Source organism: Folsomia candida, unplaced genomic scaffold (genome assembly GCF_002217175.1).
Source record: "Folsomia candida strain VU population unplaced genomic scaffold, ASM221717v1 Fcan01_Sc004, whole genome shotgun sequence".
Lineage (NCBI taxonomy): Eukaryota > Metazoa > Arthropoda > Collembola > Entomobryomorpha > Isotomidae > Folsomia > Folsomia candida.
In genome coordinates, this window is record NW_019091196.1 from 6,478,818 (window position 1) to 6,499,473 (window position 20,656).

The 20,656-nt window shown below is 37.6% G+C and overlaps 3 protein-coding genes across 4 annotated transcripts; all 3 read left to right on the top strand.

Moving 5' to 3' along the window:
* Positions 1-581: 581 nt before the first annotated feature.
* On the top strand, positions 582-1,901 carry LOC110849557. Its single transcript, XM_022096976.2, has 3 exons — positions 582-1,341; positions 1,413-1,649; positions 1,729-1,901. Exons 1-3 carry the CDS (start codon positions 718-720, stop codon positions 1,747-1,749), a joined length of 882 nt encoding a protein of 293 aa, XP_021952668.2. The 5' UTR covers positions 582-717; the 3' UTR covers positions 1,750-1,901.
* A 330-nt stretch (positions 1,902-2,231) lies between these two features.
* LOC110848471 lies at positions 2,232-6,879 on the top strand. The gene is made up of 11 exons (XM_022095698.2): positions 2,232-2,574; positions 2,658-2,820; positions 2,890-3,559; positions 3,636-3,746; positions 3,812-3,956; positions 4,041-4,277; positions 4,341-4,481; positions 4,545-5,110; positions 5,179-5,367; positions 5,443-5,719; positions 5,793-6,879. Exons 1-11 carry the CDS (start codon positions 2,379-2,381, stop codon positions 6,602-6,604), a joined length of 3,507 nt encoding a protein of 1,168 aa, XP_021951390.2. The 5' UTR covers positions 2,232-2,378; the 3' UTR covers positions 6,605-6,879.
* Positions 6,880-7,037: 158 nt separating this feature from the next.
* Positions 7,038-18,998, top strand: LOC110849001 (cell adhesion molecule 1). 2 transcript variants are annotated; one of them, XM_035850997.1, is made up of 7 exons: positions 7,038-7,179; positions 7,244-8,994; positions 9,068-9,962; positions 12,026-12,248; positions 13,273-13,447; positions 17,288-17,424; positions 18,550-18,998. In XM_035850997.1, the coding sequence occupies exons 3-7, from the start codon at positions 9,726-9,728 to the stop codon at positions 18,669-18,671; spliced, it is 894 nt and encodes a 297-aa protein (XP_035706890.1). In that variant the 5' UTR covers positions 7,038-7,179; positions 7,244-8,994; positions 9,068-9,725; the 3' UTR covers positions 18,672-18,998. The 2 variants fall into 2 exon arrangements, with proteins under 2 accessions (XP_035706890.1, XP_021952068.2); XM_022096376.2 differs by having other exon boundaries at positions 7,244-8,543; positions 9,595-9,962.
* The last annotated feature ends 1,658 nt before the right edge of the window (positions 18,999-20,656 follow it).

A 20,656-nucleotide genomic window follows, 5' to 3' on the forward strand; every position in this document is an offset into this window, starting at 1 on the left:
AAAAATTGGCAAATTATGCGAAATTTAGTGACTGGTTTGGTTTGGTAGGAATTATTGAAACTATTTACGAGTCATTAGGACGAGTTAATCCAGTATCATCGTCGTGCTTGAGAAAGAGGGAAGGTCGTGTAATAAATCAGGCCATAAGAATTTGAATACTAATTTGTGACCGTGTTGATGCATGGAAGAAGATGATGATGGATTTATTTATTAGTAAATACTTACGTTACATAACTTTTGGAGCAATGTATAAAAGCGAATTTTTTTGACAGGTTTGGATTTTATGGAAGGATTTACATCCGAAAGTAAAATATGACAAGTTATTATATAAACCGAGTTAAATAAATCAGATTGGAGGACAGTTCCTAAAAATTAAGAGATTAGTTAAAGTTAAAAATAAATTATGGTAATTTAATGATGATGTAAAAATTATTGTATTATTAAGTTTGGGTTGAATCATAAATGTAACAAATAATGAGCAAACATGAATTTTACAAAAAAATAGAAAATGACCAAATTATGGTAAATTGGTTATGTCGACAAATCCCCAATACCACTGCAGGCTGTCGTCACGGCTTTAATTGTATGCAATTTTTCATAAATAAAATTCAAGATAACACTGACAGAAATTTCACGCAGACAATTTAGAAAAATTTGTATAGTCTGCTTGGTTATCATTTGGACACTCACACCGGAAACCGCTCACTACCTGGGAACATGGAACTGGAACAATCTAACGATGTTGGTCCACCTCCCCCTGAAGGTCGTCATCCTGATATTCATCGTCAACCCGAAAGCCTAAGGACTGCACAACTCATCCCATTAACCGATCTTACTCCAGATGCTCTCAAAAAGGTGAAGCAGAGGTTGGGTGGTCCCGTGTGGGCACATTTCTTAGCAAATGTTTATACCCCACGACCCCCCAAAAAAAATGTTCCACCAGTCGCCAAACCCATTCCACTAGCAAGAATTGCTTCAGAGGCTTTCGAAATGGCCAGAAAGGGGGTGAGTGGTCACGAATGGGTAAATTTCCTGGGAACCATATTCCCCCCACCGAAAACAAGTCAGTACAACCCCGTCGTGCCATGTCCTCCACCAATAATCCCTCGCATCCCATCTGCTGCCAAACAAGCCGTGGAAGACATAATTTTGAATCGCAACATTTGTCGGGTGAATTGCAAAAACAAGAAAATTTCAACAATTCCAAGTATTCAAGAATTGAACAGAATCACTCTGAACGAAACATGTAAAGTCAACAATTTTGTCGTGACGCATGAAGACATAGGCAGCATGACGTTCTGTGGAAATGTTGACGTGTTCGGGATGAATTTGGATGAATTGGTGACTTGAAAATTATTGAGAATATCCAAACAAAATCTAAATTTAATTAGTGTTCATTTAATTTAATTTAGTGGGATGCTGACCGTGACACGATAAATTTTGAATTCAACTTTTCCGTCCCGACGCGCATTGTGAACAAGAATGTTTGGCCGAAGGACGAATCTGGGAGAAGGCTTCAGCAGAATAATCGTGACCCTCAAGTCCTCAACTACTGGACGACTGTACAAAAAGCATGCGAACTCCAGAAGGGTTGTAGGTACATTGGATATGATCACATTAATGGGATTGCTCAGTTCAATGTTGGCGAGGTGAAACAAGTTAAGAAATATATGAACGTTGCGGAAATAATTTGGGAAACGATGAATAATTTTTTGTTTGGATCTGCAGGCTTTTAACGAAAAAGAGTAGTTACAAATGACGATTATTTTCATCTTATGGACACCACTAGTTTAAAGATATCGACGATCAAGACGCCGAAAAATTGCAGAATGCCAGAAAGTATATGAAAACGAATTTTAGTTTACATAAAAAGTGTTATATTCGAAAAGGATTATCGTAACAGAAATAATAAATATGGAGTGATAAATATGTAACTCTATAATTTTGATAATCATAGTTGTATTCTTTGTCATAGGAGAATGAATGATGCATAAAGATTAAATGTGCGATGTACGATATTCATGAAAAAATTAGAACATCAAAAGTATATGCCAAGTTAAATTCGATCTAATCTGACGCCCAATGATTCGTTATCTTGATTCGCAAAATCATTTTCTGTTTCTTTTATTTACTGAAAAAATTTGATAAATTTCTCTGCAGTGAATTTACATGTCGGCACGAATTTTTCATAAATTTGAGTTCGATCGTAGCACGAAACCCCATCCGAGAACAAATCTCACCCGGCAGCAGCATCATAATGTGCTCAACTTATTTCATCAAAAAAAGTTGATGCACAAAATAAAAATAAGTAACAGAAAATTTCGGTATTATTTTCTCACTCGAGAAAACCACCCCCACACCGAAGAAACACGACAAGGATGACCTCGCCAGGTCACCTGCTCGCCCAATGCACCCCAATCACATCTCTCGCTCTGTTGGAAAACTGCTCCGTCGTTGCGGCGGAAGGTCCCTCCATCGTAATTCTGACCATTCACAATGAACATCGTCCAATTGTTAAGAAAAAGTGTCAACCCCCCACATTTCAACTGTTCCCGAACCATGTCGCCATTTCCGGTGAGTGAAATTTATTTAACTTTGGTGAATTTTGATGAAAATCGAGCCAGGATTTTTATAACATTTATTAAAAACAAACACAGGTCTCTGCTTTTACAAGGATTTTGGCTCCTGGGGTGAATCTAAGGGGGTCGTATGGGCACATAATTCGGTCACTCTGGTCAGAATTGACTTGGATTTAGCTACGGTTATGACGCCAAGGTCAGCCATTGTGAACTTGGACTTTATTCCGATTGCGGCGAGATGGTGGGTGAAAATTAATTAATTAATTCTCGACTTCGATTAGTAGCGTTAATTAATTAAATCTAACTACAGGTTGGACGATGGCGAAACTCTCGCAATGGTGACACTCCTCAACGGCCTAGTCCTGTTCAAAGTTCTGGCCGAGGAAGGAACAGGAATATTAAGCATGACCGAGATTGGGCGATGGGGATCTGAAGCGGAAACGCTCTACTGCGCCACGACTGCGGGAAAGAGTTTAGAATCGCTGGTCATATTTGCGGGGACGACTCTGAAAGGAATTCTTGTCTGGAGGCCGGATCCGAATGGAAAAACGGGTATTGTACTCCATCGACTAGAAGGTCACTCAGGGATTCCATTTTCACTCTGTTTCAACGAGAGGTGGAATTTCCTCTTGTCCACGTCGGACGACAGGACGGTAAAAGTGTGGACTTTCTCGACAAGAAAAAATATCAGTCTCGACTGGGCAGATAAGATGATTGCTAAGGCAAAGTTAATGGCTGAGATGAAAGCGGTGTCCATAAAACCAAAGGGTCAGAGTAGCGCTGAACAAGGTGGTGAGGGAGACAAAGCGGAAGTTGAGCCAGCTAGGGAACCACCGGCCGAAGAAGAACCAGAAACGCCTAAACACTGGCTGCCCCCTTTAGTCCAAGTACAAAGAACAATGACAGGACACGAGTCACGTGTTTGGAACGCGATTTGGGTTACTTTTGAGGGATTCTTGTTCACGATTTCGGTCGGAGAGGTAGTGATATACGACTTACTAAATAATTAATGTCCTGTCATTTTGCTCAATATTAACTAAAGATTAATAACATTAGGACTCTTACATCCGTGTCGACAGCTATGATGAGACCGTCTCAAAGAACTGGCGAGGTCATGATGGTGCTCCAATTTACAGTTGTGTTCACGACGATCGCTACAATCTTCTCGTAAGAATTTTGCATTGTCAATCATGTCCCATCCCAAAGTACTTAATCGTTATTTGTTTAACCAGTACACCGGAGGACACGATGGTGCGGTTAACATTTGGCGAGATTTTGCCTACCAGAACAAACCAAAGCTCATCCTCCGGGATAGGCTCACCCCTTGCATAATGACGGCACATTTGGTCATTCTTAATAAATATGAGCGATCCGTGGGTAAGAATACGAGCTTTTGATGTTAATATTATTGACCTTCAACTGTAACTCTAAAATTAATTATTTCTGTTATTTCAATTTCAGCGAATAAAGATTTTCCCCGTAATGTAATTGTCTGGGGGCAACACTATCTCTTAGCGTTAATGGATAAGGGGCGCATTTTGGCGTACAATTGCACCCGCAAGTTTCAACGTGCCTGTGTCTGGTATCATGTTAACATGAGGAAGACGGGCGGAGTGATGGCCTTGTGTACAAACGAACACTTCCTCGCCTTGGGTGGGATCAGGGGGGAATTTTGGTTAATGCACACTGTGGTCGAAGGTAATTATGCCGATGTATAAAATGTACCAAAATTTTACTATAATTTTTATTTGGAACTTGCAGATTGGTCAAAAAATCACCAGCCGTGTCTTCCGGAGGCATTCATTTGCACTAATGTCTTCGAACATCAATTCGAGTCCAAAATTATTAACATTCATTGGGTCCCGGGGGGAATGACTTGCATTATAGTCACTCTGGGCACAGGTGATTATTTAATTAATTATTGAAGCTTAATGAAATGTTTTATGTCTACATATTTCTTTACAGCTTATGTACTTCAATTCTACCGTCATCTAAAACCTGGTGTCACCCGTGAAAGTCCAAAACTTGGTCAAGAACTCTTTGATCCAAAAACAACAAGGGTTAGCGGGAAATACTTCATAAAATACGACCTGACCTCGCTGACCCGCCCCGGGCTGCCTGCCGTTCTCATGACCACTCCCAATTTTGACTGGTGTCTTGGTGGAGATGAAGAGGGAAACATTCACGTCTGGTATGGAGATCCTAAAGACAAGAGGCAAAAGCATAGAGAGGATTTCAATGCGGGGTTGTTAACAACTCCCGAACAAATTCATTGTGGGCCGCCTGTTAAGAGTTTGTCTATGCTGAAAGATGTACACAAGGAGGGTGTTACATGCCTGGTGGAGTACAACGGGTGGATATTGAGTGGAGGGAAGCACGGCGGGGTCAAAAAGTTAAAACTGGAGGTTGATGAGGCCACAGGTATTCCAAAGTTGACGCAAATACAACAGTTCTTTCCCCCCTTTCCGTGGGTGGCGAGTATGGTGGTGACCATGGCTGGGAAGGAGTTAATTGTGGCAGGATTTCATAAGGTGGGTTGGTTTAGTTTAGGTCATGTTATGAGAGAAGGCACAATGTTTGACCTTTATTTTATTTACAGGGCAGCTTTCTCCTCTACAGTTGGGAACAGAAACGTATCCTGAATGAGATCACGGACGTTGGAGGTGGTCATAGGCGATGGTCTTGGCGAAGCGATAACGGTGGGAATGCTACTATGGCATTCATGCGGGATCGGGAGCTCTATTTTTGTCCAATTACGTTGAGAAATTCGATAGAATCGGTGCTCAAGGTGAGTAGTCAAATCAAAGTCATAACGTCACTATTTTCTAAATGTTGATTAACTAATTTTAATTAATATTTACAGCCCGGTCTACACACTAGAACCATAAACTGTGGCATCCTCTTGGGAACGATGGACCACAACAAGGATGAGTATTACTACCTCGCGACCGGAAGTGAGGATGGGACAATCCGTATCGTATCATATTACACAGTTGGTCACGTGTTCGAAACTATCCACCGCATCACGACACATTCTTCTAGTGTGAGGACAATAGTTGCTATACGGCTGGGAGACGATGATAATTCCGTCCTTTTGTGGTCGGGAGGGGGAAGATCAGAAATAAATGCCACTATTTTTTGTAAGACCTAAAAATTGGACTAGGAATTATACATACGCGTATGTATTCTTATTTATTCGACAAATCGTGACAGGTCTCAACTCTAAGGACGCAGAATGTCGCCCTGTCGGACACATCGTCCTGGTCGGATCAGGGAGGAAGAAGCTGAACAAGGCGGATGAGACTGACATTAGAGTTATGGACCTTGCTCTGCTCCCTCGTCAAGATAAGAACAATTTCCTCCTTGGCGCTGCATGCTCTGATGGCCTACTCCGCATCATTTCCCACTCTTTGAGTGAAGGGAGATTCGAAATTTTGACTATTTTGGAAGGGAATGGCCACGCCTTATTGACTGTCCACCTCACAGAGTTAAATGAAATCAGAACTGTGTTTGGAGGATGTTCCAACGGGGATTTGATGTTGTGGCGGCTTCCCAAAGTAGTAAATAGTGGGGACGATGGCGATGATGATGTTATCCTAATTTCCACCGAGAAGATGACTCCCTCATTCCAACAGCAAGTCAGGACATGTGCCGTGATGAGTATGGCGATCAAAGGGTCAAGGAATGACGACGGCAGTATCGACATTGTTCTCGGGGGTGACGACTGTTCAGTGTCATTATGGAGGCTGACAAACTTTGATTTGGAACCGAAATTGAACCTAGTTTGGAGTCATGATGGAGAACAACGGGGCGCCGTGGCGGGCGTGGCTTGGGGGAAGGGACTAGAAGACGTGATATTTAGTTGCTCAAATGACCAAGTGGTATCAAGGTGGGGGGTAGAAAGTGGGGACGTACTGGGAACCGCGATGAGTGGGGTGAAGGACTGTCAAGGATTCGTCTTATCACCAGAGGACGATATTTTGATGTGTTATGGGACTGGCGTCAGTTGGATTACGTCGCCTTGATTAAAAGTTGTTGTTAGTTTAACTAAATATTTATACTTACAAATGGAATATTTTGTATATAAATTTTCCACTAAATTTCCCCTGTTTACTAAAATTTTATACCTGATTAGCTATGCCATGCCTTACAAATTTGTCGCATATTTAAGATCTAGTTCTTTCTATGCATAATTACGGTGCTTTATAAACAAAGTAATACTAATTAATTATGAATTAGTGTATGGATTTCTATAATGCCTTATTTTTTAAGCAAGAATAAATCCGAGACTGATTTCAAACCCGTTTCATTCAGCGTCAGTTTATTTCCACTCGGTTTAATTCATACAACAATATTTTGTCAAGTAAATAACGAATCCGTGACTAATATCTTGTTAAAAACAGCACGTTTAACTCCGTCATTAATGACGTTGCATTAATGATCCAAATTTTATAAAAAGGTGGCATCCGTTCCCCTCTCTGCACAATTATCAGCCACAATTTGATCTGATCCATTGCAAAAATGCGTCTTTTTATAATTTCCATTGCCATCATGGCCACTTTGAGTCTCACGAGTGGGGGGAAACCTGATAAGTGTCCCGGTAAGGAAGTCTTACTTATCTATAATTATAACCTTCCTAATTAATCACGTTTCCTTTTATGTAGATGAATGCCTTCTCCCCAAAGAACCCGGCGGTCCTGGGAAGAAGCCCTTCACCCGCTACTATTTCGACCCGGAGACCAAATCCTGCACCAAATTCGGTTATACGGGTCGCAACGGAAACGCCAACAAGTGGATTCTTCGCGCCGACTGTGTCGCCAAGTGTGAAGAGGTGCCAGCATGTCTTGTGAACGCGAACAGGACTGATGACACTACCACCACCACCAGGACAACTTCTAACACGTCGTCCCAATAAAAAAGACAGGACAGAATACCCGAAAAAGTACACAACATTATTAACAAAGTAGGTAGTCGTGATCGTGATCGTGACGGCATTTAATTAGAGTAACACTTCTTACGTATTATGTTTTTCTTGATGGCGTAACTTGTAATAAAATACAATGTGTACACTCTAAATAATGTGGTAATAAAAATAGTTGTAAAAATAATTTGTTACCGAACGGTAGCAATAATTATCTACACAAAATTTAAATCTGATTTGTTAATATGAAACGCTGTAACCGATTTCAGGCAAATTACATGGAAAAATATTACCAGTTTCGGTAATAATTTTATCACCGCATTATTTCCCGTGTGTTTGTACGCATTTTTTGCCTGTCTCAATTCTCCTGAAATTCTGGGCCCGTCCCGTCTCTTGGGTGAAGGTCTCAGTAAATTTGGCCGTGGAGAAAGTGAGAAAAAGAGGAGAAAAGCATGGTGAAAGTCAGACTCGGGTTTCAGTCTGTGTTCAGATTTCTCGGAATTGTGTTCTCCATTCTTCTTCTCTGGCGTGTCTCCACAATCTCAATCGAATCGAGAGATTGACCAAGTTTCTTCTCGTGTAAAAACTTTCTCTCAACTTTTCCCACTTTACTTTCGTGGTCTGGTGGGGATGAATAAGTAATAAAAAAAATTGGGTCGGAATTTTTGACTTTCATTTGACGACTTAATATGTGGCATTTTTTGCATGAATATTTAGTTGTATAACGAATCGTGATTAACTTTTGGAAGAATTGATTGGAAATTCCAAATTTTTGGGAATCGGCAAAATTCATCTAGAAAATGTTTCTAAATTTGTTTATTTATTAAGAGAACCTTATCGACTTTAAACCTCGCAAATTAAAAAAAAATTAAAAACTTAAAATTACCTTAAAACTCGCAAAAAAACAAACAAATTTTTTCAAATTTCTTACCAAATTCATGGAGTGCTAAAATTGTTGACAAATTAATACTCGAAGTTATCAAATAATACCATTTATCGTATGTTTAAAATACATCTGAAAAAGCTTAAAACCAATTTACAACGTAAATTATAAATTTCGACAGTAGGTCCTCTCAAAGCTCTAAAAAAGATCAGATTTTTCTGCTCATCGCTCATTCTGATCTTTTCTGCTCCGCTGTGCGCATGCGATTTCGCTCAAAATCAGATTTTCTTGCTCAAGAAAAAAATCGAGTTTTGGGTTGATTTTTTCTCTCATAATCCTGCTCATTCTGCTCCACATCAGCACATCAGCTGTTTGTTTACTTCAATTATTCGCTAAAAAATTAAGCAAAGTTTTCTAAAAAATATTCTTTATCATTATGGGTCCCAAGACCAAGGTTAAGAGTACCAGCGTCGAAAAAGTTGCAAATCCCGTAATTTGTCGTAACAAACGTAGTGTCGTGGAGGTAGGCGGCCGAAAAACTTTTCACTCGACACCACAAATAAAAATTGACACGGCACATTATCTATGTCGTCGACAATTACATTTTTAAGGTAAATGATAGTTTTTTATCCACATGTAATTTCGAATGACCATATCCTTAATTGCAAAAAAATTTTTGAGCAGGTAGCCAAACACACTGAATTCCTTCGTCGTCTCCAAGATGCTTTGGCCCTTAGCTGCGAAGAAAGTCCTAAATATAAGATTTATAATTGTTTATTGCTGCTGCATAAAATGAATTATTTGAGACAAATGCTGTCCGGTAATTCTCCTGCAATATTTTCATAGACTGGCACAGCTTCATCTTAAAAATATCAGGGGCTTGTTGTTCAACTCCATTAAAACCATATTACGACCACATAAAAATAAATAAATAATGATAAAAATTCAAATATCTCTTGACGTTCAGTTATTTGGGCCATTTTGTGAATTATGAAACTGCATTTAGAACCATGAAAATGATAAACAAATGATTGAACTTCCAACAAATAAAGATCACGATTCTCAAGAATTATGATCGATAAAAAAAGTGGTACGTTCAAGGTTTGAGCAGAAAAATCTGATTTTTTATTTTTCTGATCATTGCTCATTTCGCTCATTTTTTGAGTCTTGAGAGCTCCTAGTAAAAATATACAAACTAATAAATAAATAAGTGAACAATTTTAAAGTGTAAAATTCTGCAAACAAATTCGCGAAATTTTGACCTTATTAACTTTAGCTTTCCTGGGCTAAGTGATAGATAAGCAATATTTAGAAGATAACTTCTGCTCCCTATATTTCTGTGATGATGGCGGGATTGTTCTTGTGGGGGGTGTGGTTTTTGATGTTACTGCCGAGTGGGCACCCCTCATACTCGACCCTCCTGCCCATGATCATCGACTACGATTCGGAGGAGGACACCACGACCTCGACGGCCGAACCACTCCCATTCTTCTCGCCAGACAACCCCACCAACATCACCGTCCACCTCGGATCAACGGCCTTCCTCCACTGCAAAGTCACCCTGCTCAACGATAAAACGGTGGGTGGATTTCGCATGAAATTCCTAGTTTTTGGAAATATTTTTTTTAATCTGGAAACTTAAAAATTTGGTTTTTCTGGAAAATTAAAAAATTAATGTTTCTGGAAAATTAAAAATTTAAGGAAGCTTTGTCGATATAAGTACATGGATGTTGTTTGATAAAACAATTTATTCTAGCTTTTGATGCTAAACTTGCACTTAATTTTTAATTTTTCTAAAAATTTAATATTTCTGGAAAATTACAAATTTAATTTTTTCAGAAAAATCTAATTGAAATGGAATCGCATAAAACCGTCAAAAACGTATGCAATATTTAGGGACAGAGTTTAATCCCAAGTTTAAATTCGAATCGATCTATAAGTCGAGAAATTTTGGAAATTGTAGCGTCGAAAATAATGTCCATTGTTAGAGTTAGTATTTGTAAAATGTGTTAGAATTTTAATATTTTAAAATTAATTTTAAAATTACGACTTTTTATGTAGCCATAAAATTATTTTCCACGAATAATTTTCGCTTTTTTATCGATAAAATGGCCGGTATTCCCGAGATCTAAACATCTTAATTTATCACTTAAAATGTAGTAAACTCTCTTTTGTCGATAAAGTCTCACACAAAATATAAAATTTTAAATTCCCAATTTCTCAAAAATTGTTACACCTCGTACATCAATCGATTCCTTATCAAGCATTAAAATCCTCTCCGATTTATTGATTCTCTCGTTAAAAATACGGCCGGAATTTCCACCCAATTTGGAAACTTGATCACATCATGATTCATTAATTTATCGCTGTCTGGGTTCATGTGACATTTGACTTCATTAGTATCGCAGCCAGAAAGAGGGGAAGGATGACTGATTGATTTTTCTTTCGGGAAAAAAGGTCACCTCCGATTATTTATTAGTGATTGATACAAAATTAAACTGCTCCGTTGTAAATTGAGGCCTTGCTCGTGCTAAAAAGCGAATTGGCCAATTTTCATTATGCAGCCAGCTACACACAAGGTTGTTAAATTGGATTAGGTAACATTTTATTGGCGTCATAGTCATTTGCCTGGCATGGCGTAAGTGTTATTGCTCCACAGTTATCTGATTCTGTCGGGCCGAGTAGTTATCCAAAATGTATAAGTACGTACATGTTTCGTTACGTTACGTAACGGGTAATCACTTATCCAACTTAGAAGGAAATAGTTCATTTATCCAATATTGGAATGGTGGGTGAAAGTCAGGGCTGCTTGTGCAGAAAAAAAAACATATTTCATATTTTTCGCAGTGAAAGTGAAAACATGTCCTAAAATCCGTTTCCTTTCCCCACTTTCCAATCCTGAAAAACCATTCTCATTCATTTTATTTTAGGAGCAAAAAATGGTTTAGTTTAGTAGTTGAGGGAAAAGAAATGAGAGAAAAGTGGGTCTTCTTTAGGTTTCGGGTGGGTGCAGTTTTTGGGAGAAAATATTGTGATGAACACTGGGACAAATTGTGGTCAAATCTGACATTGAAATTCATGAAAAACATACAGTAGCTCTTGAAGTAGCATCACCGCAGCACCACCAGAAGCACCTAAAGTACTGCTTTTAACTTATCAAATTATGATATTTTTAATCAGTGGCAGTTAATTATTACATTTTTTGAAAAATTTGCAACTTATTTTCAAGTCTTAAATAAAAAGTGATTAAAATACAAGATTTTTTTTAATTGATAAAAAACATAGCTAGCACCACTCGGTGGCTCCCATTTCGTGCATCCTTTTTACTGGTAGAAAATCCTTGAATCTCACACTTTCTCCCATTTCGTACACCCTCTCCTTCTCTATTTTTTGAACCCCTGCATCGCACCCAATTCTGGACAGATTGCAACGTAGCACAAGTTATATATTTAAAGGATGAATGCGTTCACTTTGACTCCTTTGAAGATCTCTCTCTCCGTTTTGGAAGGCGACACATTTTCCAGACACATTTTTCCCTCGGAGAAGATTTGTTTGAAGATTTTGCCTATGATGGATTATGGTTTTGAAGGATTTTAGTTATTCGATTTTGATGTGGTCTACTTTTGTTTCTTTGTAATGCAGGTGTCCTGGGTGAAACAAAGCGGTGAGGGGGACGGTCAAGTGAAATTGTTGACCTTTGGGTTACACACGTACTCGCAGGATACCCGTTTAAGCATCAACTTTGAGCAGCCGGACGACTGGAAGTTGCGGATTCAAGGGGTCGAGAAGGCGGATGGGGGGGCATATGCTTGTCAAGTCTCGTCCCACCCACCGCAAGCGATGGGGGTCAATCTCACCGTTATTGGTAAACAAATTTATAAAATAAGAGGTCAAACTACTAGTTAAGGAAATTAAATTGGGGGGAATTTATAAGTTGTGGATAACTTTTTGCATGAAATGCTGCATCAAATTGTAGGAATTTTGACGAGATGCTTCACTCAGGTTTTTATAGATGTCTTAATTTTGTCGATTAAACGTACAAGATTTTTTCTTATTTGTAATTATTAGTTTTATTCATGTGATATCTAAAAAATTCTGCAATTTAAGTTGGATTGTTATTCTTATTTTTTCTAAATTTTAAATTATTAAGGATTTCCATAAAATACGAAATATTTCAAAAATTTGGAAAGTGAATTTAAATCTTTTAGTTCACTACTGATTGTGTAGACTGCAATTTAATATTCGTTGATTTTATGCGACTAAATAAATACGGGATTGATGTGCACATAAAATATTACTAGTGAAAGAATTTAATTTGCCATTAGACGTTTTTTTATAGTTTTTACTTTGTGTAAAATATTTACGTCAAAACAAACAATTTTAACGTATGCATAACGTAATATATTCTGAAATAGATGTTAAAGATGTTAATTGGGATTTTTTGTGCATTTGTCATACAGCGAGGAGTTATATGAGAACTGAAATTCATTAGCTAAATTATTTACATGGATTCGTGTCATATATTCACGAAGAAGTCCAGCTTTATAAATTATAAATCCAGCTTTTGAAATTCGACTCTTTTTCGAGTCTTTTTAATCCACTGGAAATTCGTTACTTTGTCAATTTGCTAAATCTTTAAACATTTGTAAGTATTTACCGCCGCTAAAAAAAATTATACAAATATGCACAGCGACCATTAATTTCATAGATCGTGAGATTGTGTTGTTGAAATATTTATTACACGGTTATATAAGGTCACGATAACTACTTATCTTTATGTAAATTCATCACTGCTATATTTAATTTGTGCGTTTCCACCAATTTCATGTGGGTTTATCAAGAAATAATAGAGAAAAATGTGCCTAAATTGGTTATTGTTTCTTGTGCAGTACCGAAGATAAGCCTGGTGGACGATCTGGGTCGAAAGATGACGGATAAGTACTACAATTCCGGGTCGACGGTGGAACTCCGCTGTGTGATTACACACCTCCCCCCGACATACTCCATCCTCTGGCGACATAACAACCTCACCCTCAACTATGACGCGTCCCGTGGTGGAATAAGGTACACTTTCATGGCATAAATTTTTAAATATCTTTCATAATTTTATAAAATTTAAAAATAGAGGTCTTTATCAATTCTTACTACTAATGAAATGAGTCCTTGTAGCCAATTTGGTCACAAAGTTTTTGTAACCGATTGGTAATGTTTTAATTGGGTAAAGTTTTATTATAATTTTGTAACGTTTCGCTGATCCAGATTTGCAACCAGTTAGTTTTTTGTTATCATTTTGTCCGGTAGACTTTTTTTACCGATCTTGTTATATTACGTAACTTTCTTATGTAACTTTGTCCATTTTTTGTGATATTTCACCAAAAAGTTGGCCAGGTAAAAATTTTCGCAACCGATTCTACCACAATTATATCTATCGTCTCCTCATCATACCATCTGTCTCTCAAGATATGTAGGTAATAACCCCGCAATAAAATTATATTCCCACATTTTTTTAGTGTGCAAGAAATAAAATGTCCGCAATAATAAAAGTAGTTTGAGGTAGTTTCTCTCTCTCTCTTGGCGAAATTGTTCAAGGAGAGCAAGTCATTCTTCTTTGGGTGGTGGAGAAAGCAAGTGAAAGTAAAGTAAGTTGGGTACTTGGTCCTCTTGTTGAATGGGGTGGAAGGAGATTTAGCCAGCTAGGACTTGGGACATAGCGTGGCATAATAATTGGTAAATGATGTAATATATGTAATGGAGTGCAGTGGCCGAGATGATGGAAAGTGGATGTAGGAGCACTTCTTCCACCCCATTACCCACACCCACCACGACAGGGGAACCACCCTAATTTACTCAAACCACACCCATCGTACTGACAGGCTTGAGGAAATTAAATATATTTAAGTTAGTTTGGTACACGGGGTGGAATAATTTTTAATAAATTTTAAATTTGTGGTAGTTGAAAAAAATTGAGCGAGAAGAGTATGAGATTTTGAAATCTACTATAATCCTGTCAACAGTTTGTTAAGTTTGTCGTTAAATTATTATGTACATCAAGTTGATTTTTTCGTCGTATTTTTGTATACAAATTTTGGACGTATAGATCGCTTGGTGAGATTTTTAGTAAATTTTTATTTGACCTTTACCTTTGATGAAATCTGTGATTGTTTCATAATTGAACTTTTTCTCAATTTCCATAAAATGGCGTTTAACCCATACATTTGACTTTTTTTGTGAAAAAAACGAAACTTTTCGTTATATTAATAATACCATAAGTGATTTTTTCATCGTAACATGTTTTCCAAATTTTAGAGGTACAGATCGTATGGTGAGATAATTTTGAAAAAATTTTAATTCGATTCGCCGAGAAATTCGAGAAATTCGAGAAATTCGAGAAATCGGTTGTTTAATATTTGTGAATGTTTTCTCAATTTTTATGAAATGGCGTTTAATGATTACATCAGATTATTATTTTAAATTTCAGTTACGTTAATTTTACTACACGCGATTTTTTTCATTGTTATTTTTTTACAAATTTTGGAGCTACATGGCGAGATAATTTTTAATGAATTTTTATTTCATCGAAACGAATAGTTTCACAAAATCTAATGTTACTTTATTAGTGAATTTAATTCTCATTTTTATGAAATGGCGTTCAATCATGACATCAAATTATTATTTATTTTGTAAAATACGAGACTTTACGTTACATTATTATTTTTTGAACCTGATTTTTATCTGGTTAAAAAACAGATGAAAAATTAGAAAAAAAATATTTTTTTAAATAATTTTGTTTATCAATTTTAAAACTACGGATACGCGCATGGTGTGATAATTTTGAGTACATTTTAATTTCATTACACAAAAAAAACTACCAATGGGACGAATCTATTCTTATTTAACTATCATGTTTTTCTCAATTTTTAAGAAATGGCTTTTAACCATTACACCATTGTTTTTCGCAACAAACGAAACTTTCTATTACACTAATTTTACTACAAGCGGCCCAACCCGGCGTAAATCTTTAATTAAAGGTGACCTTAAATCCCATTATAAATGTCCCACTTTCTCCCACGGATAAAATTAAGCTCTCAGACAAAGTCCACCCTTACAACCGTAACCCAAGCGTGAATACTTACCTATTTTAGGAAAAACTTTCCCCCAACTTTTAACGAAGGTGGTTTCCTTTGGTTTGGTTTATATAATATTCAAAATTTTGCAATTGTACACACATGCATGCCCGACTTGAATGAATCCATTGATTAATAAGTCCAGTCCAGTTTTAGTCGAGTTTAGTTTGTTAATTTAGTTTTTGGTAGCCCTTTGCTTTCCTTGCTTCCTTTCTCGTCACTCTTGCTAATTAGTAACTTTCTCGAGTTGTTAATTACCCTGCCTGATGCCTCGTTTCTGCTCGTTTGCCAAACTCCCCAACCAAACAAGTTCTCGTTTTCTCTCCTCCTCCATCCAATAATATACCGTTACTTTCACTCCTTTTGAGCAGTCGTGAAGATGCAAAAGCACAAGTTTTAATTAGCCCAATTAATAGGAAACGGTGAGGCAGCAAAAGTTGTTGTAAAGTTAAGTTGTTGTCGCCTCGTTCGGAGAGAGAGAAAGGGAAAGATGAGAGAATTAAGAAAGTGAAATGTAACAAGATTACGTATACATACGGACATAGATTTGGCTCAATTTTAGATTGCATAAAATGCACAATCAAGGACAAACATAAGTTGTCAGAATGGCGTCAATGCATAGTTTTGGGAGAAAGTTGGATCGGAGTGAAAGTCTTAATAGAATTGGAACGTATTTCTTCGCCAGGGTGGGTGAGACATGTTTTTGGCAGAGGGAGGGTTTATTAGGAGGGAGTTTATGTATGTCTGAATGTCTGTCTGTTTGAGCTATCAATTAATTGTTTCAAACTTAATGCATTTGATTAGAAGGTTTGAACCTAGTCTAGAAATTTATTATTGAGATTTTATAGATTTTAATGTTCTTGGCAGAGGCAAAGTTTATTATGAATGAGTGTCTGTCTGTCGATGTAATTGTAAAACTTAATGCGTTGATTTGAAATTTTGAAACAAATTCAGAAATTTAGGATTGAAATTTTATATTTTTTTGTTTCCTCTTGGAACTATGGTTCGATTTTTTAAATAAGATATTTTTACATGCAAAGATTATAGCGGACAGCCTCTTATTTAAAAGACCAAACCATAAAAGTGTTCCCCCCCGACTAAACAAATGTTGAAAACTGACTTCCTCGGGCTAATCGAAGCCTGATACTCTCTAGATTTTTTGTGCCTCCTTCTGTCCAGTCAAGGACAAAAAAACCGTTCCAAAAAACTGAGACTCCTATAACGCACGACTACTTTCTCCCTTTTTAACCATTCCCAAGTCCCCACTTGGTTTAAAGTGCTATTAAAAAAACCGCCCCGCACGTAATTTGCATATTTTACATTATCCACCACCACCACCCTTATCTCGCTAGAAAGTGAGTTATCATTGCTGTACTGGCGAAATAAGGGTGGCGGTGGTGGGGCTGCTGATTTATGGCAGCATGTCTCCATGTCTCATCTCATTTCATTTCGGGGTGGCGTAGAGAGAAAGTTGAAAGAGTGAAAGTCAAGCTGGGTGAAAGTTAGACTTTCTCTCTCTCTCTCCGGGTGACAATGGTTACCTCATTATTCCACCACATTGACCAAACCCGGGATGAGATGGTTGGTCGTTTCGACTTTCTCCGCCTGCCTGCCCGTTTTCACTACTACTTATTTCCTCATCATCATCATATGTAGTACGGCAAGAAGATGGAGTGTATCATTTCACTACTACTACTGTTTAATGTAACGTATGCCGTATTGTTGTTATTTCTGGTCTGGTTTCTAACTCTGGTCTTGTTGATTTTCTGCTTCTTTCCAGTGTGAAAACCACAATGAGGAAGGAGGGCGCTGTCTCCGTGTTGTATATTGCGAACGCCAAGCAGAATGATTCCGGACCTTATACCTGCGCCCTGGGTGGCCTCACGTATAACACGATCCTCGTCCATGTCATGGCCGGTAAAAAAATTATTTATGTGCCAGGGTGTCGTTAGATACCTGGAAGAGAGATTAAGCTTTGGGGTGAATTGGGGAAATTAGTAGCGGGAAATTTGTATGTAACGCCCCATCGAGTCTGCGATTAGACGGTGGTTTCTTAAAAATAAAATTACTTTTATTCGTCCAACTTTCAAGAAATTGCTAGTTTTCAAAAATTAAAATTCTTCTACTTAGGACACATTTATGGTTAGTATTTTATAATTAGACCCTTTTTTGGCCCCTTAAAAAGGTCTAATTTTAATACTCGGACCATAACGTGATATTTACCCCGCCAACTAGGCTGCCTAGTATGGCGCCACTTTTGAAAATTGGATTTAGTATCATGTCACACAATCTGTTCGCAACACTTTGACTGAAACCTGCACCTTGCTCACGACTCTCACTTTTCTCCACGTAGTTAAATATGAGGAGAAAGTAGGGAAAGTGAGCCGTGGTGGGTATGAGATTTCACAACGACTCCGGTGGGACTTGTTTGAAATTTGATTGCGACCAAGTCTCGACATGCTCTTTTCTTCCCTCCATGGAATGCAGGGAAAGGAATCTCTTTGTCCTTTCCGGCTCCTCGTCATCTTTATATCGTGCACTTTCACTCCTTACATACCAACGAAGTTGGGGCAACGCGGGACTAAATTTTTTTGTTGCACACTTAAAAGTTTTGAAAGATTATGGGTTAGCCCAGATGTGTTGACCCAGTTTACCGGTTTGGTAGTATTGTACCGGCAAATGGTAACGATGCGAGACCATTACTGTGCAATTTGGTAAAGATTTATGGTCAAATTGGTCACATACTTACCGTAACCAATTTGTTCTGGATTTATTAGCATTTGAGTCGCAATGTTTACCAAGTTGGGAATTACTTCCATCTTATACAAAACTTACTACCAGACCGGTCGGTCACATATTTGCCGTTACCAATTCGGTCTTAATTTGTTACCACTTGAGTCCCTTGTTTTACCAAATTTTTTACCAAGTTAATAATTACTACCAGACCGGTTATCTCCCCATAATTTATCACCTCCCATAAAATTCTACCCCTCCCCCCATATTTAATAGCCCCACCTAACTTTCTCTCTATATTTTTTACAGGAGAGACGCCCGCAGCAATGCAACACTCAAACCACGCCGTCAACAACCACCCCCACCAAAACCCCATCATCTTCTCCCTCTTTTCCTCTCTTACACTCATCCTGACCCTGCCGGACCATTGAGAGGGTGATGAATCAAATCAAAATGGTGAGGCGTGGCTCCCCTGTCCACCAAGAAGCCCAAAAGAAATGACACACACACAGAGTTTATTTATCTCGGAGCCGACACACAAGAATTATTATACGGGAGAAAGTGAAAGTAAATTATATCCAAAGTGAAAGTAGATCAAGTTATATAAACCCCGACCGACTTTTTTCTAAGTAAAGTACACACAATCCAATTTATCCTATGTAACTTTATGGTACGTATTGTAAAGGAAGGAAACTCGGAAAAATGAATGGAATGAATGGTGGAATGAAATAAAAAAATTATTTTGATGGATCATTTTACAAAGTGGGGTTGATTGCTTGTTGGGATTCGTTCAATTGATTCGGACAGAAAAAGAGCAGAGCAGCAGCAGCGGCGAACGACAGGGAGAAAGTAAATAATAGTAAATAGAAGAAAGATATGAGTGAAAGTGAGCCGTTGGGGCTATAAAAGACGGAAGAAAGCGAAGTGATCCGTTCGAATAGAAATTCTTATTTTTTTCAGGGGAAAAGGAATTGAAAGAGATGAAATGAAATGAAATTGTGGGTTATTTTTTATATATGGGATTCGATTTTTATCCGAATTTGGGTAGGAATTCGGGTTGAATTTATTTTATTTTTTTGCAGAATTTGCATATATATGAATAAAATAGTAAAAAACATAGTAAAATTTTTTTGAAAAAAGTTGAGTAAAATTTTATCTAAAAATTGTTTTTAGTCATCAATAAACGGAAGGCCTGGTATCTACGATTATTAAAGTATAATTGATAATTCAAATTTTTGTTACTGGCGTTGATAACTAGCAGAATATTTCATTTTGTAAATTAATTCATTCTTTAGTTTTACATTTGTGCATTCATAACAGAACGAATCTCATGAATTGCATGAAATATTACAATTTCTTTCTTGCATTAGCAAAATAATCAATTTTGTACAAAAAAGAAGACAAAAACGTGTCTCTGCACAAAATGCATTTTTATCATATCATTGTTACAAGCATATTACATACATATATTTATTACTTGGTACATTTATGTATTTCCTCCAATTTCACCCGCATTGAGTATACACGTACAACACTTATGCGTACCATGCATGTACCCGATGATGCAGTCTTCTCGAGGAGAAAGCAGAAAGTGGAATTGTAGGATGGGCAGGGCTTGAAAAAATACTTGCCACATATTTTAGGCATTTTTGGCATATATTCCTTAAACATTGATCTTATGAGGGCTTAAATTTAAATAAGGTCAAGGGCAAATAAGGCATGCCGTAACTGCCTAGAAGATCTTGGCATAAAATAAATGCTCAGCATTTTTGTCATGGCATAAATGCGAGGCGTCATTACTCACTACAACATCGGTCTTATCGAGACATCAATTTAAATCATGGATAAATCGGGCTTGCCATAAATGGTCAAATTTCCTCTATATCGGCACAAGCACAACTTTGCTGTGTGTACCGGCTTCACGAGGGGAAACCAGATAGTATAATTAATAATTACTAAATGAATAATAATAATTATAATAATAATTATGAAATGCGAATGAATTAAAATAAGGGTCAGGCATTTCTGGCATTTTTAGCATAAATTCCCTTCACAATTGTTACAACACTGGCTTTATGAGGACACCAATTCAAGTCCTGGACAAATCGGGCTTGCCATAAATGCCCTAAATTCCCTCGACATCCGCCCCAGCACAACTCTGCCCTGTGCCTGTGAGTGTATGTATAATGGATTTTATGTTATGACAAGCCTCCTTCTTTCCTCCTCAAACTTGGGCCTTGTTTATTGCCAGATTTTATTTTGATAAACAGAACGGGACCAAGAATAAGAAAGGATTACGCCTGTCTGACTTGTCAGCGGGATAACTGGTGCATAAAATAAATGCGAAGTGAACAGAGAAAAGTGTCGGGGAAGAATTTAGCAGCAGAGCAAAAGACGACATCCTCCTCGTCTTTTC